Source organism: Euphorbia lathyris, chromosome 7 (assembly GCF_963576675.1).
Source record: "Euphorbia lathyris chromosome 7, ddEupLath1.1, whole genome shotgun sequence".
Taxonomy (NCBI): Eukaryota; Viridiplantae; Streptophyta; class Magnoliopsida; order Malpighiales; family Euphorbiaceae; genus Euphorbia; species Euphorbia lathyris.
Window position 1 is genome coordinate 80,430,232 of NC_088916.1, and position 23,493 is coordinate 80,453,724.

Below are 23,493 nucleotides of genomic sequence, written 5' to 3' on the forward strand. Positions count from 1 at the left end.
TATTATACTATCTAAAACCAATAATGTAAAATATTCTAAATGTATATTTCGAAGTAACGTAAAAACAACAATATCATTGAAATAACTAAAACATATAAAAAAGATAATATAATTCATCGAAAACTATGGAACAATGTTCTTAACATCTTAAATATCATAAAAATAACCAAAAACAACCAACACAAATTCACCAAGAGCGGCCTCCGGTCAGAGAATTTAGACGGGGAAAATCGAAACATATTCTTGATTCCACGAATCTAGACGAAACTTAAGCGGTCCAGACGATCTTTTTCTTGAACACTCGACACGAGACATTTTGATAAATTCCAAGCAATCATTGATTGCATCAGAATAAGAGGAATGACTAGAAGAACAAATATACTTTCTTGGGTTGTTTCCTCTGCAGTTCTTGGGTGAGATTTTAATTTTAATGAGAAGATTTGAGAAAGATTTAATGAGGAATTTAATGGGTGAAAACTTGGATTTGGTAAAGGAAAACCATCTTCTAAACCTTGTTTTGACTCTCCAAACTTTCCAGTAATAGTGGTGATTCCTTCTATGCCCACTAATAATCATGATTAAGGAAGAAGATTCAGAATTGAACTGACTATTTATTCAGTTTGTAATAAGATAATGGGTTAATTACAAAAAAGTATCATGTGGTTTAGCCGATTTACGATGTGGTACCTGTGGTATTTTTTTTTTTTGCAAACGCAAGCCTGTGGTTTGCAAAATTTTACATTTGAGTTCACTTTGTCAGAAATTGATCGATAACGACTTTGAAATGAAAATTTTCAAAAGTTAAATAATATTTTAAACAACTTTAATTCTTCAACTTTTTAGGTTTGAGGTCATTTAGGTGTTGCTTTTGATGAGAGAGAAAGATAATGTTTAGAGAGAGAAAACTCCAAAAATGATGATTTTAAAAAATTAAGAATATAGTTTCATAGTAAATATGATACCAAACAAGTTTAATTCTTGAAAATTTTCATTTTGAGGTCGTTATCGGCCAAATTTGATAAAATAAAAAAAAACATGTAAAATTTTACAGCCATAGGGTTGTGTTTGCAAAAAAAAAATACCACAATTACCACATCGCAAATCGGCCCAACCACAAGGTACTTTTTTTGTAATTAACCCATAAGATAATTAGGAAAAGTTAATTAATTTAATTAATGGAAGATTAAATGGCCAACAAAAGTAGTTTCTTTTTAGTTGTCTTTGATTCTTGTTTTATTTTAAGAATATTTGTTTCTGTACATTGACTTGATGAGTTGTAACTTGTAATGGGTATTAGTGGTGCCTTAATGTCATTTCCCACTTTCCTTAATCACTAGCAATAATTTTTAGGCTTTTTACATCAAGATCCCTGAATTTAGCCCCCCAAAAAATTGATTAGCGCTCCTAAATTTATAGACTGTTTCGTTAGTCTGTAAACTTATTTACAGTGACATGATTAACTCTGTGAGTACACATGTGATGTGGTAGAGCAAGAGAGGATTAGACAAATTGAAATACTTATCTCTTAATGTGTATCACTTTAAACAAGTTGAAGAGGGGAATTATTAGAAGCACTCGGTTCTCTATGTCAAACAGGGGACCTTATATACATATTTTGACATATGTAATACGGACTTACACATATTATAAGAGGTCTCACTATTTCATTTATTCAGTGGGATCATAATACATGTATCCAAATATAAATTGGAGGTTCTCCAAGTGACATGGAAGACCGGATGCTTAATATAAGAACTCGTTAAAGAGACATTATAAGCAAGTTCAGTGGACCAGTATGTCACTTTAAATAAATTCAAGTTATCAATAAGTGACTTCAAGCAAGTTCAGAAAACTAACGAGACACTATAAATTTAGGTAGTGTTTACATGGGATTCTGAATGACCAAATGGATTTGATCATTCACTGTTAGATATAAGCTTGTTAGGATCTTATGATGGATATTCAAAACATCTTAAAATTTAAATTTAATAAATCTATATCTAAATGTGAATGATCAAATTCATCTGATCATTCAAATTCCATGTGAATCCTGTTATTATAAATTTAGAGTCAATCAATTTTTGTATTAAACCTTTTTTTATCCTACTTTTAGAACTTAGAACTCGTTTGTTTGTCAAAAAAAAAAAATATTAGGTAAAGAAATTTTTTGTATTGGAAAATAAAATATAGGTATAGAAAAATTTTGTATTGGAAAATAAAATATTTTTCAATGTTTAATTACAACACCAAAAAATGGGAAAAGGTGGTGAATTTTTTAAAAGCTAAAAGAAATGAAGTAGGATTACAAAAGCTAAGGGTGTTTTACTTTTTTTTTTAAATGGTAAAACATTTTCCACAATTTTTTCATAAAATCGTCCAATAACGTACCTAAAATTTTTCGTTGATTTATTTTCCTAAACGAACGAACACCAAAAAATTAGAAAAAATTTCTTCATAATATTTTCTGACAAACAAACAAAGATCTTAATTACAATTTAATCACAGTTAAAAACACCATCTCTTTTTAGATGATTTACAAAAACCACCCCTAGCATAACTTATTCGATACTATCATCATTTTTATTGCATTTATATATCATATATAATCATATGTTATCACATAACACGATTATAATATGATACTATCATCATTTTTATTGCATTTATATATCCTATATAATCATATGTTGTCACGTGACACGATTATAATATATTAATAATAGGTTTCGACACTTCTATTTATAATTATACACTAACAGACCTAAAGCAGCTAGGCTGAAATATATTCGCAAAGTGAGCCAACAATTATTAAAATAGAGTGGAGGATAGAGAGATCTCTAAACCCAGTAATGTTTAAGGTCATCAACTTGGATTTGCAGGAATGGGTGCTACTTACAATCTCCAACAGAGGGGAAATCATATTAAGCACCGGATGCAACTCGTGTCGTTTGTGTTATAAAAACGACACGTCACAAAATGCATTGGGGGAGGCAGGAAAGAAAGTCCCCCAAACAGAAAATGGCTGCTATAACTTATTATCAGATGGATGCACCTCGGTGGCAGAGACGGAAAAGAGGATCCAGGTGTGGAATCGTAGCACCCCCAGACACTTTTTCCGGGCACAGAGCCACCTTGACAAACCCCTTCCAGTGGTCGGTAGTGCAACATGCCCCGTGTTGGGAATTAAACCATAGGCAAACTCACCCCCAAGTATTGGCAAAACTACGAAAAGATTTCGACATGGAGTGGCGAAGGGAACATATCAACATACGTTGATAGTAGAGGCCGAATTAGTATAAGCAACACTATAGGGGACATGGACTACTCTGGTGTTGGATCTCCCCCACATACTAAGTGGGTAGTCAGCACTGGCTTAAACGATCCACCTAGTCCACTAAGATCTAGGAGAGTCGGACATTCGACCTTCGTGAAGGGAGGTGAATATCTTCACAAGGTGAAACTCTATGGACACTATAGGCTCTGGAGTTGGCATATAGTACCTATCCCTTTTATGACGAGGTTTAATCGCAAAGAGTCTCACCAAAACGGAACGCCGACAGACGCATTGACGGGACGCTTAAAGGGAATAGACCCTTTCGATAGGAATTGGCATGCCGAGACTTGGGGGCCGCACGGGGTATTTTGGCCTAGCTCAGACATGACCCTGTGACACCGTGCACCCCGCTACCTCCACCACTTGCAGCTGCTACTGTTCATTGATAACCCGAGAATCAATCAGCAATCTTTCGAATCGGATTGCTTTTAACCCGAGCTGAGCATATAGAAACCAAAGCAAAAAGCAGAGCTTGACTTGCTCATAAACTGCTATGTACTTCAATTTTTAAGACTAAGAAATCTCTGAAACTAATACATCATAAGAAGAGTAACTTCTACAAAAGTTTGGCAGTTCAACCTATTTTCACAACCTAATAAACAAATATCCTAACAATAATTATCCCCTCTTCGCCGTAATGATCCAAAAGTTCCATCTCTTCCATTGATTTCCAAAATTGACCGCTACCGTTGTTTGCTCCGGCTCACAAGAGGAGAAAATTAAGCTGGGCCTCGTCGCTCTAAAGGAACACGAACATAGAGTCTGCCATGAAGACTAACAACCGCAGATGTCTCGAGTGGATCAATTCTTGAAGGTAAGCCGATGACCTGACCACCATATTCAAACAAAGGTATTTGAAAGAGTTTTTGCAGGAACGGGTTTAACACAGAAAGCGATTAAGACTTAATCCTGTTATTCAAGGAAAACAAGCCTTTGCCCCCACAAACCTGGCATTCATGAAGAACTATAAAAACTACATCAAAGATAGTACCTTTTTAAAGGGTGTTATACCCCAAGGATTGTCAAGCTGCTCCGGGTCACCCGTTATAACCAGGCGTCCAGCAGGATCTGATTGAACTCGCACCTGAATCAACAAAAAAGCAAGGTTGATAAGGTTAGTAGTAGAATCCTTAGTTCATATGCTAATTAGAGACTTTGATTCATTAATCTATAGCCGAGCCTTCATTGAGACATTATACGGTACAAACTAAGAATGAAAATTAAAACCCATAGAAAACATCTAAAACAAAGAAAGCATCAAACTAGGCCTTGTTTTAATATTAACGACTCATATGTTTCAGATAAGCCTTGCAGTGACAATAAAGCAAAAATAATTCTTCTTCCGGATCTTCAGCCGCATCATTTGAGTGTCTATTAGGACTGGACACGTATCTTAAAAATATTATATTAGATCGAATATCGATGAAAAGAATCCAAAATAGAACGAAACTGCTGACTTTTTTTTATCGAACTAGTCAAATTTGGTCAAATTTATTATCTCTAGGATCTGTGCTCAGCCTTAGTATCTATCAAAAGAAAGAAACGGAATAAAAACCTCAAAAGTGCTTACCTCCTCTCGCAGAAGCCCGGGAACTAGAGCATACACCTCAAAGCAATCTTTCTGTGATAGGAATTTGAGTTCCATCAGAATTAATAAGATAACTAATCCATCTTACATAATCAGTGATTAAGAGTCTACTTACAGATTCCCGCACATTGATCTTCACCCAATCAGCAGGCTGTCCAACGTCAACAATTTCTATGTCCAATCTATCAGGAAAGTAAATAAAAACAAAAGGATATTTAGGCTTGCTTGACAAGGAACATTAGAGATACGCAAGCACGCAATGTCCCTCCCAATGACAAACACACACACACATCAGATTCAGGCAGCTGAGCGTTTTCATTTCCGTTTTGAAAACCGAAACTCCCAGAAACTTGTAGGTTATGTTTTGGGTCACGTTTCTGCACTTTAAAAAATTGTAAACTTGTTTCTTAAAATTTGGATATTCATTTCTAGGATGTAATATGTTTTGAGAAGTAGATTAATGCTAATCACATAGTTACTAAATCCCTAATATTTTCTAGATCATCTTCTACAAGATTTCAAAATGAAAAATCTCTTTTTCACTCTATTGGTGAATTACCATCAAGCCTAAGTTATCTGGTTCTGGCTAATGCCCTAAGGGGTTGGCCTTGCTTTGAGTTAGTAATACTCTAAGTGCAGTTAGTACAAGAAGGTTCTGCGGCTTACTCTTACTACAGTTAAAACCTCTGTCCTAGTGTAACTTGTATGTAGTTTTCTTTTGTGTGTATATATATAGAAAAAACTTTTACATTCTTATAATTTTAAAAATGTCTAGATATATCCATATATTTTTACTATTTACATGTCTCCCCCAGTCTCTGTTTCCTATATTTTTTACAAATATCATTTTCCGGTTTCCGTATTCATTTCCATGACACATGGATGCACATTTGTTGGGCTATGTGATTACAATGATATAAGAAAGACGTGAAGTGTAAGAAAATAACAATTCGAAAAAGAAGGATCAGAGATGTTTACTCTTTATCGGTCTCGATACTTGCAGGTTTTTCGGAAAGCTCCATGTTAGTCTTCGGTTTATGCACACCTGACTCAACAACCAGAATCAGATTAAGAAGTTCGCATGAAATAAATGTCGGCAAAAAGCTATAATGGATAATAGAGCGCACCAATGCTTTTTAGCGGTTTTTCCCGCCTTGGTCCAGAATTTGGGCTTCTGTCCTGTTCAAGGAAATTTGAGAAGTTATAGTAGCTCACAGAATGCAGCATACAACTTCCACAATGAAATCATGCTCAAGAAATTTCAGCACCAAGTGAACAAACCTTGATAATAGGCTCGCTAACCTCGCCATACCCAATAAGTCGTTGGGCATGCCAACCCTGCATAGCACGAGCTGCAGCATCCCTCCTTGCCCTACCAGATCCTGATGCTTGTTGGTATCCACTAGCCTGCACATCCAAGCAAGTGGACAAGATAGGGCAGGAAATCAAACAATAATTATCAAAAACCAAAAGAAAAACGAAAGAGGTAGTAAAATTATTTGAAACGGAAGGTAAGGTTCTCAAGTTTGTATCCATTTCAGGTATCAAGTTTCTACTTCTAGACATACTCACTGTTAGGCATCTATTAACAGACTTGTAATCTCCCGAATATAGAAATAAATAGAAGTTCACATATGGTGTGTTTTCCCCTTTTGCATATAGGATACGTGCAATTCATTATACACGATCAAGGAAAGAGCTAATGAATTGTACGTATCCTATATGCAAAAGGGGAAAACACACCATATGTCAAATTCTATTGTTTCTATATTCGGGAGATTACAAGTCTGTTAATAGATGCCTACACCATATGTCAAATTCTATTGTTTCTATATTCGGGAGATTACAAGTCTGTTAATAGATGCCTAACAGTTTTGAGTTAGCACACATTATGTCTGGAAGTAGAAATTTGAGACCTGAAATGGACCAAGCTACCGCACCATTCATTTCTGGAAACAAACAAACTTGAAGCTAAGCACTTAATACTTCTCCAAATAAGTTTGGTCTGTTACAGCCTGCTTACTAGCATTCTAGGTTAATTATATCCTCTATGCAAAGCAAAACTTTGCTTCCTTCATTTACTGTGGCCCTGTTTGGTAAAGAGCTTTTTGGGGCAAAATTAAAGGTTTGAGCCACTTTAGAGGTTTTGACTAGTCAAACCTCTAATAGTGTGGGGTTTGGTGGAGAGAGGTTTGAAAGAGCTCATTGGGTCCAAAAAGCTAATTTTGAAAAAGCTCATTTTATGAGCTTTTTCAATTAGCTTATTGCTCTATCTCTTTTGAAGGACATTTTTACCCTATTTACTACCCTCTAACCCCAAATAAAGACTTTATCATGTCCTTATTTGTCATTTTACACAAACAGCTATTAACAATCAGCTAAGTTTTACCAAACAAGTGGGTAAATTTCATTAATGGTGTACAACCTTTACCCTATTTCACACTTTGATGTACAACCTTCATTTTGTCTCATTAATATGTATAACCTTATAGGTGACCTCCCACTTTGGTGTATAGCCGGTAAAAATGACCGGTCAATGCCTGGTCAACGCGCCACCTCAGTCCCACCACATGTAAAATGACTTAAATACCCTTATCCCTAAAAAATATAAAAATACACTCCCTCCTTCATTCAACTCTCTCTCTCTATCTTTCTTTTCTCTCTCTAATACTTCTGTAAATTACTGTTCTTCCTTAATAAGAAATCAAACTTTGAAATTTTAAAATTGAAATTTTTTTCTATTAATCTATTATTACATAAACTGATTTATTCACATCTTTGCCATTTTCATTATGCATTTTAAATTTATGGTAAACTTCACAGGAATAACAGCAGATTCAAATGGAGGATTCAAATTCCTCAAAAAAAATTAGAGGATTCAAATGCTTATGATTCAAATCCCTTATTGTCATAGTTAAAAGTTCTCAGCCTTGAATATATATGGAGTTTTTCGAATCGGAAATCCAAATCCACCTGTTTCTGCACGACATAAAGTGGATAAGAGAAAGCGATGAGCGACTTGGAATCGGAAGGGACAGTTTGTTTAAGGGCGATCAAACGAATTTCTTTTACCTCTCGGTTCCGACTGCACGTTTGAAGGATGATGTCAAACTGACCTCCGACCAGTGAAGTCGGAATGGCCGCCTTCCTTCAAGGGAAGATGAAGAAAAAGTAAAAAAACCAAAAAAGAGGTGGACGAGCGAAAAGAAATCATCAGGTGACGGAAGGAGGAGGCTGAGTTCGCGTTTGAGGTAAAGAAAAGAGAGAGACCGCCGGAGGTGGGCTTCACCGTCACAAAGAGAGAAATCTGCCATGGTATATTAGGTTTTGGTTTTGAGAGAGGAAAAGGAAGAAGATGGAGTGAGGGATGGCTAGGATAATTAGTCAAATTGATGGTAATTTGAGCCATGGGATAAAATCTCATCTACTTATTTTAGTGATTATGCACTGATCCATGATAAGTCAAATAAAGGTGCGGCTGAAAGTTAGAGTGAGAGAGGAGTCATAGGAAGAGAGTTGAATAAAAGAGAGAGAGTATTTTTACTTTTTTTTTTTAATTTCTTTTAGGGACAAGGGTATTTAAGTCATTTTACATGTGGTGGGGCTAAGGTGGAGCGTTGACCAGGCGTTGACCGGTCATTTTTACCTGCTGTACACCAAAGTGGGAGGTCAGTTATAAAGTTATACATATTAATGAGACAAAATGAAGGTCGTACACCAAAGTGTGAAATAGGGTAAAGGTTGTACACCATTGATGAAATTTACCCCCAAACAAGTTTACACAATCAGCTAATCAAATCAGTTAATCAAACCAGCTAACCAAAAAGGTAATCAGCTATCAGCTATTTGCCAAACAGGGCCAATAAGTGAATAAGGAGATCACACGTCCTTGAGTTCTCAACACTTCTGTGTGCTACATACTCTTCATGAAGGGAAAATACAGACTTTCTATTACCTCATAGCTAAATATTTTGCAAGTTCCATGAAGCAACTATAAGAAGGAAACAGTACCTCCTTTTCAACACTAGCAGGCTGGTGGTGCACGGGTGAACCAGGGAGTTGGAGCTCGCCATTTTGTCTCTTATGTTTTTCATACTCCAAAAGTGCCTGCAATAATAGAATAGATGAGGATGGGAGGACACAAGAAAATCACAAAAAGGAACATGACTTGAACGTATATGGGACTCAAACCAAGCTGAGAAACAAAATTAACAGAAATTACATCATTATCATTATTTAATTAGCCTTTGAAAGAAAAAACACAAATTTAGTATCTTTATTAACATTAAAATTTACTATGATGGCATTGCTAATTAGAAATCTATTACAGAGGCTCCAATTACCAAGGGGTTTCTCATAGTGATGTCAAACAACAACAACAAAGCCTTAGTCCCGAAATGATTCGGGGTCGGTTAACATAGTGATGTCATCATAATAAATTTTACTGTTAATGCAGATACTAAATTTGTGTTTTTTCTTTCAAAGACTAATTATCACTATGAGAGGCTTATTGGTAATTGGAGCCTCTATAATAGATTTCCAATTAGCATCTTTGATGCTAATTAACAAAATGTATCCATCATATTACCATCCAATATTTATCAAATTATTATTAAGGTCAAACATGATAGAGTTTGACAATTATTTCATTGGAAATCTAAAAGATATAGCATGCTCAAACTAAGATAGTATTACCTTCTCATAGAAAATGCGGAATGTCCAAGAAACTGTTGTACATGTCCTGTCACGGAGAGAGAGAATGTGTTATGGTAACCAGCACTTTTCTAGCCGTGAAAGATAATAATAAAATAAAAAGATAAGGTTTCGTTATCTGCAGTCTAAAAACCAAATGTTGCAGAGTTGCAACTCAATTTGGATCCAATATATTTTATGCAAGTCTGTGTAAATAGTTATTCTTCGACTTCTTACTTGGGGGGATGAAATGACTCTCCTACTTGCCGCCACAACTTGGATGCTGTGACCTACAGATATCGGTGAATAAAATCTCTGATTACACACTAATAGTAAAAATATCTCCAAATCCACAAAACTGTAGTATGGAGGAAAAATATCAGTACTGCACTTAAGCATATTAAAACAAGAACAAACTCAGCAAATGTATATCAAAGTGAAATTTTAATAAAAATAATAAAGAAGCTCAATAAACATATCATTTCAGAACCATTATCACTCCTTAATAGGCAGCTGGACAGGTAACATTTAAATTTAGAACAATTTATTAATCCTGTCCAGTTTTAAATGCTTATTTTTTTTATTATGATGTCCTGCTTGGAATGAAATTTTTTTATGGAATTCATTTAGAATTCTCATGCTTGGAAGTTGGAATGAAGAAATCAAAATTAAATTTTAGCACAGAATTGGAGATGCTTTGATCAAATTCCACCAAATATGTGTAATCTGCAAGTGAATTCTAGGGAACTTAAAAGATGACCTTTTAAAAACACAAAAATATCCCTATTCGCATTCCATATTTTAATTAAGAAAACCAAACATAGAAGAAATTCATTCACAAATGAATTCCATATTTCACTTTCATTCATTGCAAGTGAGGCCTTAGTCTAATAGAGACCAAGTTATTCGGTGGTCAAAAAATGAAGGGATCAGGTCCAATATTCACATAATTATTGATTAACATATTCCAAAAAGGAAAAGAAAGCTGGTGGAAATATTTTTTCGAAAAGATAGAACTAAGCACTACCAAAGCTTAGTATGGTTAAAAAATTAAACCGAGGAACAATTGCGATAGGCCCACTAGAGAACTAAGAATATGCAGCTTTCTTCCCGTATCCTTATCTTCTATCATTTGGCAACTATTATTAACAAAATAGAAACCAAAATATGGTTTGGCAAAACTGAAAAAAGTGCTGAGAAACCAAGAGTTGAAACTTTTAACTCATAAAGTTGTCTAAGTATGTACTGAAAACAATGCAGTGACCATAAAAGTACAAAGGTATTTAAGGGCATAAAGGTTATCTCCATAGAAAACGCTCGACATTAACTTTTTAGATTTTTTATCCAACACCCCTAAGTGGTAAGATCTCAGGTTAAGAAATCCATACAATCTAATTGACAATTATAATTATTATACTGCTTAAACTTCGATTTGATGATCATTAGGGACATATATTTAGGTGTCTGGGCCGCTGCATGTCCACAGTGAGTAACTGGAAAGAAGTCTAAGACTTAGATGGAGAGTCATATACATAAATGAATGTGAAGGCATATAAACTGAGAAGTATGATTAGTGGAATCCATAGTAGTAAATGTGATTTTTAGTATTTTTTCATGATTTATACCAAAATATGACAAAGACCTCTTTACGTATGATAAAATTCTAAATAATAAGAAATTTTGTTGAAATTGGTGAGCAAACAATGTCCTTATTGCAATCTAGAATGGAGCATCCACATTAATATTATTATCATTCTCATCAACTTCAAGGATATTCAGACCCATCCAACTCAACAGAAAAATTTGGCCTAATACAAATGTTGCCACTGTATTTGGCCCAAAACTTCAACTGCCCCCTGAACTTTCAAAAGTTCCAAATGACCCTCTATTATTGTCCAATTGCATTCAATAACCCCCTATTTCTCAATAGAATTTGTTGGATGCAGAAAATGGGAGACATGCTCAGCCACTTGTCAAAAAAAAAGCCAAATTGAACTTCTGAAAGTTCACCGGTCAGTTGAAGTTTTGGGGTTATTGAATGCAATTTGACAAGAATAGGGGGTTACTGAATGCAATTGGCAAGAATAGGGGGTTATTGAATGCAATTGGACAAGCATATGGGGGTCATTTGGGACTTTTGAAAGTTCAGGGGGCAGTTGAAGTTTGGGTAACAAATGTATTAAGTCGAAAATTTTTGATGGGCAATAAAAATTGGAGTACCATGTACAACACTAGACCAGGACTTTGCATGTATCCTAATACATCTCATGGTGACACATACTTCAAATATCATATCCCATGACCTTCCTAACACAGTCCTAAAGAAGTGAATATGTGGAGACGTTATACAACAGTTTAACTATTAGAGAAACTATGGCTCATCTTGGAATATCAATTTTGACTCATTCTGTGTCCAAAGCAGCATAAAAGATTAAGTACGAATTAAAAAAAAATGGCAAACCTTAAAATCACCTCAAAATCAAATTTTTTGAAAGCATCTGCGTATAATATGTAAATGCAAAACAGAGGGTTTCACTAATCCACTTTTTATATGGCAGATTAAAACCTCGCAGTAGAGTTATTTTGAGATACCATATAATTACTAATACAATTACAATCCATTCAAGATGATAACGATGAAAAGCAACAGAAAGACCAAATAAGACAACAAAAATAATAACTGAGAAGGGATATGGGCATACCACATCATAGCCACCTAGTTTGATAACAGCCCTCCATAACCTAATCGATATAAGAAAAGCAAACAAAAAAAAAAAATTAGCTCCCACCTGCTACTACACACAGGTCCACAAAAACTATCACATGAGAACTTACTTCAGGCAGTTTAATGGCTCTCCATAAAACTTAGGTGACTTGAATTCTAGGGAATTTTCCCTGTGGAAAGTTTCCAGTTCCCTCATGAATTCTGCTCGCTCCTCAAGGCTCCCTCCTTCATCAGCTTCCCCCATCTGCAAATAAAAAAATTACAATTTTTGCAGGAACAATTCTTTTGCATCTATTCTAAGAGTGGGAACTTAAGGCTTTTATATGCATCCTCAAAATTACCTCAACATCCGTCCATACACTCTTAGACTTTGAAGCACTATCATGCTTTCCTTTAGAATTGGAATACTTTCTCAGAGGAAGTGGAGTAACAGTTTCTGACTGGCTAAGAACTAGGGCAAGGGTACCATCACTATCATTTTTCTTTTCCAGATCTTTATGATCACCAGCATCATTTTCATTAGTATCAGTAGTAATACATTTGTTATCATGCGGAACTTCATTGTCACTCATATGAACATCACTAGCTAATGTGTGAGTCTCAGCCTCAGCCTCAGCCTCAGCCTCAGCAGATGTTTTGCCATTTTCAGTGGAATTCCTATTCTCAGGCTCATCAGTAGATACTCCATGTTTACCATTTGTATCCACACGATTTACATCGGAGCCATCCACTATATCTTGGCTCGGCATTTCAGTATCTTCCATTCTGTTGTATAAGCACTATGCAACACCAAACCAACACATATATATTTTAATAATATCACTTGCAATGAACAATTCATAAGGCGGCAGTATCTGTAGCAAACAGCCAAATAATAACAATAGTACCAAATACAAAGGAAAAATATTGCCCCAAAAATACAAATCCCCTGAGAAACAAAAACCCTAATCTAGAACAATGATTCTCTTAAGTTATTGGCTTCTTTTCTCTAATCCTTCATACAAAGCTAGAAAAGTTAACACAAATTCAAAAAAAAATCAATAAACAACACAAAAAGGAAACTCTAACAGCTAAATATAACTCTAACCATTAATTAAAGGAACAAAAAATTGGGAAATTCCGTAAAAACATACCTGGAAAGAAGAAATTCGGGAGACAGTGTGAAAATAGGTGTCGAAGAAAACGAAAAGAGTCCAACAGCTTGAGGTTAGGGTTTCGAATCGAGCCGAGCTTGGACAATGCAGGTAACGGAAAAGGTCAGGGAGGTATATAAAGAGAGCTGCAAAATCTACTAAGTCTTATCCAGCAAACAAAGAAAGCAATGTTCATGGCAGGTACAGGTTGATTACCAAAATGTTTATTTTATTTTCTTTCGAGAAAAAAGAAAATATCTTTCGGAACCGGCGGCGGCGGAGGAAAGAGTAAATCCAGAGGAATTCTGAGACGATGGTGACAAAATAAAGAAAATGGCAGAGCAAACTCACGGCGGACTCTGCCTCTCCTTTTTCAGTTCCCAATTGATGTTTTGACTCAACATCTGGACCTTTTTCTTATATTTACCGTTTTATGCCTTTTTGTAAATTACTGAATTGCCCTTTTCCACTTGAGGCTAGGACGGTTACTCTTCTACTATTGACATAATTTTACCATATCATAAAGTTTTTTTTTTTTTTGAAGCTTCATATCATAAAGTTTTAATTTGCGTGTTTCTTTGTTTTAGCTAAACCTAAAATTGATTTTGTTCTTTGTTTTCTTTTTAAGAAAAACAAAATTAGTACTGGAAGAAGCATGTCCAGGGCGGATGTAGGGGTCAAAAGGGACATTTACCCCCTCCATAAAAAAAAAAAAAAAAAAAAAAGTCCAAAAAGAAGGGTTAATGTGCAAAAATACCCCTAACATTTTGGGTCATGAGCCATTTTACCCCTAACGTCTAAAATGGTGCAATTTTATCCCTAATGTTGGAAGCCAATAGCAGTTTTACCCATAACGTTGATAAATTGGGTCAATTTGAGAAATAATCCATCAAACTGTCTTCTCGGTCATGAATCTTGCCATCTACAACACATGCGTTATTTTATCAGTAACAAATCACAAACATATGTTGGGATGTGAAAAAATAAATAAAAAATATACTGTCTTTTGTACGAATTAGACAAAAAAAATTCAAAAAATTCACCGAATTTATAATTATTAATCTCCAATTTTATTATTAAATTACAAAAAACATTATATCCTTTTTTTTAGAACAAATTGATATGAAATTGGTGCAAAATAAAGAAAAAAATGATTGTATTTTATAATATTGTCTGAAATTGATCCAATTTATCAACGTTAGGGGTAAAATTGCTCTTGGCTACAAACATTAGCAGTAAAATTGCACCATTTTAGACGTTATGGGTGAAATTGCTCCTGACCCAAAACGTTAGGGGTATTTTTGCACCCTAACCCTAAAAAGGAGCAGTATAGGTAGAGGCAGCAAATCGTTTTCAAGCTATGACAGATAGTAGATGTCAATTGTCACCTCGTAATCGTCGATCTACTTAGCATTAGAAGTTTTTTTAAGACATTTTGTCTAAAAAAAAATTATATAGAGTTTTGCCCCCCCTCCCCTCCCCCTTCAAATCCTGGATCCGTCACTGAGCATGCCTATCCATTATATGAACGAATTCATTTGCTAACCTGAGAATAAACGTTACTTTAATGTAACACCCTGGTCCAATACCATGTAGATGCGTTTTAAAGCCGTGAGGCCCAATGTGTTGGAATTGGGCCAAAGCGGACAATATCTACATGATATTGGACCAGGGTGTTACAATTGGTATCAGAGCCGAATCTCCACGTACGATGTGTGGTTCAGGGACGAACCAGGCGGAAGCTGGTGGGCCTGTAACGATCCGGTCCTGAGAGGGTGGCGCCGGGGTAGAAAGCCTGAGCAAGGAGCGGCTCTAAAGGATGGCGATGGGGGCAGGAATGAACTGAATCCCACATCGGAAATGGAGAGGGAGTGATTGGGGCTTATTAGTAAGATGTGAATCCAATACATGCAGACGCGTTTTAAAGCCGTGAGGCCCAATGTGTTGGAATTGGGCCAGAGCGGACAATATCTACATGATATTGGATCAGGGTGTTACATTTAAGATATGGATGATAACAAATTAACTCTATGCACTCATTGATAATAACTCCAAATTCAGTCGGATAACGGTTTGAGGAAGTCACACCATCAACCACCACTTTTGCATCTACCTCAAACTATACATTATTCAAACCAATGGAGATTACCTAGAGAATTCCACATCTGAGGGCCATGGCCTCAGAAACTCTTAGCGTCAGGACACCATTCATAAACGAAGTCTATGACTCCTTTTACTGTCTCTACAAGGTTTGTCAGGCCTCGAGTTGTCTTCTTTAATGTGTCTTCTTCTTGTATCTCGAGGAAGTTTATCTCTCGATCTCACTTCCTTCGATGCTTGGAGTAAATATTCTAAGTAACTTCAATATCTCAAAACTCAGTATTTGATTCTGGAAATATTTTTGTTTCTGATTATCTTGTGTGTTTTGAATGGAGAAGAATATTCATTTTTATAGATGAGGAAGGATCATGTCTTTTGATATGGTACTCTTCCATAATGGTGTGATGAATCATGACAACACATGATGGAGAATAGTGTTGATTCTGAAAAGAATAGATGTTTATGGGATGAACAAGTGCAATTATTGCTGAAACTGGTGTCTGTCATGTTAGTGACAAGCTTTATTTATTTCTGTTGAAAAACCTCTGTCACGTTCGTGACATTTGGTTCATGAACGTGACTTTGCATAATTTTCTTCTGTCGTGTCCATGACATATAGGTCGGAGACGAGACTTTGCAAAATTTCTGAACTTTTTTGTTTTGTTCTGTTTTGCCTGTCTTTTGCTCATTTGTGCTAAAATTCCTTCAAAGTGATATTTCATCCGTTTTTAACCCGTCTCTGCTCAAATCATAAACAAACACGTGAAATCTTTTCAAAATATTTATAAAAGTAAAACAAATGCATGAATATAACCGTGAAAATGCATACTAATATACGTATATTTTGGACTTATCAAAAACATACTCATATCTTAGAAATTTAAGTCAATTATTTCATAACTTACTCATATCCATCAGAGCATAGTCTTTTCACTACAAGAAATTTGGTCTTTTATGACGATTATTTTTTCTACGAATATAATTTTGTCACCTATAATCACTTAACCATGACAAATTTTAACTTTTGTCATTATTTATAAATTTTTCATGACAACTTTGAAAGGCGTCCCTATTTATTTAAAAATTTGTCACCATTTGATACATTTGGTGACGATAAGTGAAAAATCGTAACTTATACTTCTAGAGGAAAACTTAAGTAGAATAAATTGGGAGAGAAACTTTTTTCTTGACGAAATAATGATAATTGGTGACAAAATTATCGTCATAATAAGAAATATTTTTTATGACACTTTACATTCATCATAACATAAATTGAATAAATGGTGACAAATGAGATTTCATCATATATTATAATTTTTTGTGATATTATTTAAATATCGTCATGTTTTTTGGTATTATTGTGACGATTTATGAATTATCATCGCCGTAATATTAACATAAATTTTTTAATAATTTAAAATTGTGAAAAGAATATATTTTTTTGAAAAAAGAATTTAATATATGACGATTTATTTTTTCATCAAGATAATACATTAATGACGATTTTTAATATTGTCATTTATTATTATTTTATTGTAACCATATTTATACATTGATCTATTATAATATTTGGATGACAATATGATAAATCGTCATAAAATAATGTTAATTGATGATATTTTTATATCGTCATAGAATATAATAATCTTACTCGTCATATATTTTGATTATTATTATCACGTTACTTATATTTTTCATATATAATAATATTTTTTGTGGACAAAATATTTAGGTTTATGGCAATTATGTTTAATTATAATTTTTTTTAATATCATGTGTAGTATTTTTCTTATATGATTAATTATCTTTGTTATCAAATTATATATAAAAAATAATCCTGCTATTTTATAGTGGATCATTAAAATAAAAAATATTCCTTTATTTATCAAAAAAAAATATTCCTTCAAAAAATTATAGTGGGATAACTCCTGTAACAGAGTTTATGTAGAAATTTGTAGGGTTAAGGTATAAAAATACCCCTAACATTTTGGGTCAAGAGTAATTTTATCTCTAACATCTAAAATAGTGCTATTTTACCCCTAACGTTTGTAGCCAAGAGCAATTTTACCCCTAATAGTGTCTTAATTTGCGTCAATTTAGACACTATTATAAAACACAGATATTTTTGTTCCTTATTTTGCATTGCATATCAATTTGTTCGAAAAAAAGAATTTTATGTTTTTTAATTTAATAATAGAATTGGAGATTAATATTTATAAATTCGATGGATTTTTTGAAGATTTCTGTCTAATTCATACAAAAGACAGTATATTTTTTATTTTATATTTTTTGGCATCCCAACATATGTTTGTGATTTGTTATTGATAAATGACACGTGTAAAATGTAGATAACAAGATTCAGGACCGAGAAGACGGTTTGATAAATTGACCCAATTTATCAACGTTAGAGATAAAATTGCTTTTGGCTTCCAACGTTAGGGGTAAAATTGCACCATTTTAGACGTTAGGGATAAAATTGCTCCTGACCCAAAACATTAGGGGTATTTTTATACCTTAACCCATAAAAATATAATAAGATTTTTATTTTTATCATTATTATATTAAAATAATTTAATAGTTGAATTTAATTACTTGTTTTTCTTTTTTAGGATTCATATTTTATTTTTAATATATATTATATTACGGTTTACATTTTTTTTTTTGGTAAGAATATTACGGTTTACATTTAATATCTCCCTTTTTGTTGCAAAAAAAAAAAAACACCCAATTTATTCTTTTTTTATTAGGGTTATTCACGTTTCTATGAAATCTCCTCTCTCTCTCTATTGCCCACCTCTCAGGACGAGAGCGATTTGAACGTTGCTTCCACCATCTCCACCAACTGGTCCATCGACCACTATGTTCCCTTTCTCTTCTCTATTCTCAATTGCATTACACTCCCCCTCTCTATTTTTGATTTTGTCGATAGCCAGAAGAGGCTAAAAGGGAAGTAAAGAAGGTCATACGAGATGCTAGAGCAAAGGTGAATCGGGATCTGTATACAAGATTGGATACGAAAGAAGGGGAAAGAGACATATATAGAATTGCTCGGATGAGAGATAGGAAGACGCGAGATCTCGGAAAAGTTAAATGTGTGAAGGATGTGGACCAGAAAGTCCTAGTTGGAGATAAGGATATCAAGGAACGATGGAGGTCCTATTTTGATGACTTATTTAATGGAGATCGCCAACAAGATGTTGGAGATATAAGTATCCATCACGATATGATAAATCATGAATGCCTGCGGAGAATTCAAAAGGGTGAAGTCAAAATGGCATTAAGTAAGATGAAGTTGAAGAAAGCAGTAGGACCTGATGGCATCCCTATTGAGATTTGGAGATGTTTGGGAGAAAGAGGAATCGAATGGTTGACGACGTTCTTCAACAAAATTTGGAGAAACAATAAGATGCCATCAGAATGGAGGAAAAGTACCTTAATCCCTTTGTATAAGAACAAAGGCGATGTCCAAGATTGTGCCAACTATCGGGGAATCAAATTAATGAGTCACACTATGAAACTTTGGGAGCGAGTGATTGAACAAAGGCTAAGGAGGACGGTGAAGATCTCGGAAAACCAGTTTGGCTTTATGCCGGGAAGATCAACTATGGAAGCCATCCATCTAATGAGAGAATTAATGGAGCACTATCGAAATAAGAAGAAAGACTTGCATATGGTTTTCATTGACTTGGAGAAAGCATATGATAAGGTACCAAGGGAAGTACTTTGGTGGGCCTTGATAAGGAAAGGCATTTCGCGGAAATATATTGACATCATAAAGGACATGTATGAGGGAGTATGCACGAGTGTACGTACTAGTGTTGGGAAAACTGAAGAGTTTCCTATTACGATTGGAGTGCATCAAGGTTCCGCACTAAGCCCATTTCTTTTTGCCATCGTTATGGATGAACTAACAAGTTCACTTCAAGATGGTATACCATGGTGCATGCTGTTTGCAGATGATATTGTGTTGGTTGATGAGACGAAAGAAGGAGTGGAGATGAAGTTGGAACTATGGAGGCAAACTCTAGAATCTAGAGGCTTTAAGTTGAGTCGAAGTAAGACAGAATATTTGGAGTGTAAGTTTAGCGGCCGTAGGAGTAGGGAGGCAGGGACAATCACCCTAGATGGGAGAGTTGTTCAGGCCTCGGATTGCTTCCGGTATTTAGGATCTATTATCCAAACGGATGGAGAAGTAGATGGAGATGTTGCCCATAGGATTAAAGCTGGTTGGTCGAAGTGGAAGAGTGCTACGGGTTTCCTTTGTGATCCCGGCATGCCTAATAGATTGAAGGGAAAATTCTACCGGACGGCAATTAGACCAGCATTGTTATATGGTACGGAGTGTTGGGCAGTGAAACACTGCCACATCCATAAGATGTCGGTGGCGGAGATGCGTATGTTGAGATGGATGTGTGGTCACACGAGAAAGGACCGGGTGCGTAATGAAATAATTAGGACAAAAGTAGGGGTTACATCTATTGAGAATAAAATGAGAGAAAACCGACTAAGGTGGTTTGGCCATGTGAGACGTAGAGCGCTTGATGCGCCGGTTAGGAGAACCGAAGAGTGGCAAAGGGATGTAGTGGTGAGGGGTAGGGGAAGACCTAAGCAAACTTGGAGGAGGGTGATCGAGAGTGATATGAGTTTATTGGGAATTGAGGAAAATATGGTAGTGGATAGGACGGAGTGGAGGGAGCGAATCTGTGTCGCTGACACGACTTATATGATGGTTCATGTTAGCCGACCCCGAATCATTTCGGGACTAAGGCTTTGTTGTTGTTGTTGTTGTCGTCGTCGTCGATAGCCAGAAGTTTGATTCAAGGTCGTGTTTAAGGGAGCTTTTGTGGAAGCCGGCGCTAGGAGGGGATTGAGCGAAGGACACCATGGCTTGTACTGCCATTGCCTCCGTGAACAACTCCGAGCTTCTTTCCGGTAATTATGGGTCCATGCCTATCAAGGTTGCTCTCCGTTTGTTTATTCATCTATTTATTTCGTTATTGTTTTCCACTTTATCTCCTCGCCATGTTCGTGTAGAGTAAAATTTTAAGATGCTATAGTAAAATTTTACATTTATATCTGAATTTTTTATAATTGAAGATGCAAATTCTTCAGGGTTAAGAGTTTAGTTTCCACAGTTCAGATTCACCCGCACTTACTAAGTGGTGCATTCTATGTTTATGCGTTTGGTGTTTTTTCTTTCCTAATGGGTGAGGTAACCTGGACTGGGTTCTCAATTTAATTGCTTAAGGTAATGAGAGTGAAACTTTTAGTTCATCTGTTGTTGTGATGCCAAACACTCTGCAGCTTTCACTCCTGGTCTGAGGGAATCAGAATATGGTGTAAAAATAGGCTGCTTTTCATCAATAGTCTCAGGGATATGCCGACACTTGGGAAAGTAGTTAGAAAAATCACTGCCCACTCCTTTGGGGAAAACAAGTAGCAACTGGAAGCAAGCCAGGGAGTGAAAAGTAGGCAATGGATTCAAAACATGGAGTTCCTCTTTCCATCCAAATAGATGCATCTCGACGCGAACATTTCCATTTGCAGAACAACAGCAAGCCCGTCTCTTAGTTATGGTCCAACTGGGTGTTGGGTGTACTGTTTCGTACGGGTTTGGGCCCTTTACCTAGTTGCTGCCCTAGGAACCAGAGCATAAAATTCAAATTATATGATTGATTTGGACTGGAAGTGAAGCATTGAAACTTCCTACCCAAGTTTTCTGTTGATTTTAATTTTAATCACAGTAAGCTTTTTAAATCATTATCATGTTCACTTTACAATTAAACATGATGTGTTACATACATTCCCTAATACAGAAACATTTCTATGCATTGAGAAAGAGATATGCTACCACTCAACACTATTTATTCATATATATCCCTATCTTGGATTGCAGCTGGCAGCTTAGGCCAAGTTTACAAAGAACATGTGAAGTATTCTGGACAACTTGTGGCTGATAAGGATGTTGCAGGAGGGGCAGAATGCTAGGAGATTTAAAAACTTGTATACTAACAAAGATGATAGCCTTGTTCCTGATGTTTTTTTGTCAAATTTTGATAATGGAATGGGTCGAGGAAGTAAAATTGAATGAGCAAGTTGCTATATAGAGACAAGGTCTGAAGGTTCTGGATCTAGTGAACACTAGTATACAAATTAAACCCATTGGAACTCAGGTATTTCTTTGTTCAATACCATTTGAGTGATGACTTGTTCTGATTCTTTGGTTCCTCCTCTTTTTGTTCGTGCTCCCCTCTAGCTCATAGATTGTCTATGTTTATAGATTGTCTATGTTTATATATCTTTTTGTTGGTTTTGATTTTTTTTTTATATTTGGAAATGGATTGAATGGGTATGAACTTTTGTTGTAGGACTCTGATTGCGTCCAAGATTTCGATACTTCACTTTGATTTAACTATGTACAACGAATAAGTATTTGAATGGATTTGTTAATTAGCATCTTTGTAAATGATGTTGTGTACATGTCATTAGCTTTCTGGTAGAGGTAAGCAAGAATGAATAAGTGTTTGATATAAATGGGATGGATTTATCATTATGCTCCAAAGAAAGCATCTTAACTGTTACACATACTTTGTTTTGGTTTTGAATTGTTAAAGAAAAGAGTTTTAGAAGGACATGAGATATTAATGTGTCCTACTTACAATTGGTATTTTTGAAACTATAGGTCAATCATATTGACATGAAGGTGAAGAATGCTTAGGTATCTATAGATGGTTTGAATCAAGCATGTGCTTACGAGTTTAATATTTGAATCTATAAGGTTAGATGATGAGGACCTAAGCAAGGTCAATCATCATTCCCTTATCTGTAAGTTCTCAATTTAATTGGGGTTGTAGGACTTGATGAGCCTAAAATCCATTTCTTCTATGTTCATTCTTATGTTTTCACAATATGCATCGTGTTTATTATATTCTCATCATAAAAATGATTATATATATTTTTTTTGTTATCTACTTTAATAGTTTTTTTGTGAAGTTTTATAATTTGTGTATGAAGCATAAAATATTTTACCATGCAGGATGGTGATTCATATTAGCATGGATGTATTTAGCAAAAAAGAGGTCTCAACTGGAGCATGGCTAGCATGACATTGTGCTGAAGTAATTTCTGACAACGGACACACATATAGCATTAGAGACATGCACTTTTCCAAACAATATAGAGCCAATGGTGGAAAGCGTCCATAGCAAAGGCTATTTGAACAAATTTGTAACCACATTAATTTTTAATGAGACATTGTATTGTCACAATATATATTAAATAAATGACAATTAGTATTTTGTTAGAATAAAATAAGTTTCCATGATGAGTTTGTTGTCTCTATTTAATATTCTTCAGTGACAAATCAATGTTAAAGTGACAATAAATTTGATAGATATAATGTCATTAAAATTCTATAATTGTAGTTTAATAAAGATATCGTCACCTTAACTATATATTTCGATGACAAAATTTGAATTTTGTCATTTTAATATTTAGGTTTATGACAAAATTTTAATTTCAAGTGACAAAAAGGATGACATTTATAATGTCATTTTAACTCTATAATTTCAATCTTATATTAATATCGTCACCTTAACTATATTTTTAGATGACGGAATTTGAATAACGTCATTTAAATGTTTATATTTATGACAAAATGAAGTCTTACATGACAAATTATTTGTAATAACAGTGACAAAATAAGCGTCACTAAAATAAAAGTGTATAGTGACTCCTGTTTTTTTTCGTCATATAAAAGCAAATCATTTATGACAAAAAGAAATTTCATCACATATACATAATACCACGCTCCTACCGTGACGATCGATATGACGATAAATTTTTGTCACCTATTATATATTGTGATGATAAACTATGTTTTCATGACAATTTGTGTGCGTCATACAAGACCGAATTTCTT

At 34.8% G+C, this 23,493-nt stretch overlaps 1 protein-coding gene and 1 long non-coding RNA gene across 3 annotated transcripts; one reads left to right on the plus strand and one right to left on the minus strand.

Moving 5' to 3' along the window:
* Positions 1–3,785: 3,785 nt before the first annotated feature.
* LOC136235727 (AT-rich interactive domain-containing protein 5-like) lies at positions 3,786–13,861 on the minus strand. Of its 2 annotated transcripts, XM_066025628.1 has the most exons (15): positions 13,689–13,861; positions 13,473–13,569; positions 12,681–13,118; positions 12,450–12,583; positions 12,317–12,356; positions 9,852–9,904; positions 9,618–9,663; positions 8,934–9,029; positions 6,204–6,329; positions 6,050–6,101; positions 5,901–5,967; positions 5,038–5,104; positions 4,905–4,955; positions 4,326–4,418; positions 3,786–4,161 (listed from the first exon to the last, which is right to left on the minus strand). In XM_066025628.1, exons 3-15 carry the CDS (start codon positions 13,101–13,103, stop codon positions 4,054–4,056), a joined length of 1,356 nt encoding a protein of 451 aa, XP_065881700.1. In that variant the 5' UTR covers positions 13,104–13,118; positions 13,473–13,569; positions 13,689–13,861; the 3' UTR covers positions 3,786–4,053. The 2 variants fall into 2 exon arrangements, with proteins under 2 accessions (XP_065881700.1, XP_065881702.1); XM_066025630.1 differs by having other exon boundaries at positions 6,225–6,329; positions 13,473–13,861.
* A 6,507-nt stretch (positions 13,862–20,368) lies between these two features.
* LOC136200456 (uncharacterized) lies at positions 20,369–22,920 on the plus strand. Its single transcript, XR_010673378.1, has 3 exons — positions 20,369–20,504; positions 21,469–21,745; positions 22,609–22,920. It is a non-coding gene; the product is annotated as an uncharacterized lncRNA (long non-coding RNA).
* The last annotated feature ends 573 nt before the right edge of the window (positions 22,921–23,493 follow it).

Excerpts from the sequence above, each read along its gene's own strand:
- LOC136235727 (XM_066025628.1), bottom strand. The coding sequence starts at position 13,103 with ATGGAAGATACTGAAATGCCGAGCCAAGATATAGTGGATGGCTCCGAT. Across the intron at positions 12,357-12,449 it reads GAGCCATTAAACTGCCTGAA|GTTATGGAGGGCTGTTATCA; the intron begins GTAAGTTCTCAT and ends TATATCGATTAG. Across the intron at positions 4,162-4,325 it reads GTATAACACCCTTTAAAAAG|GTCATCGGCTTACCTTCAAG; the intron begins GTACTATCTTTG and ends TATGGTGGTCAG.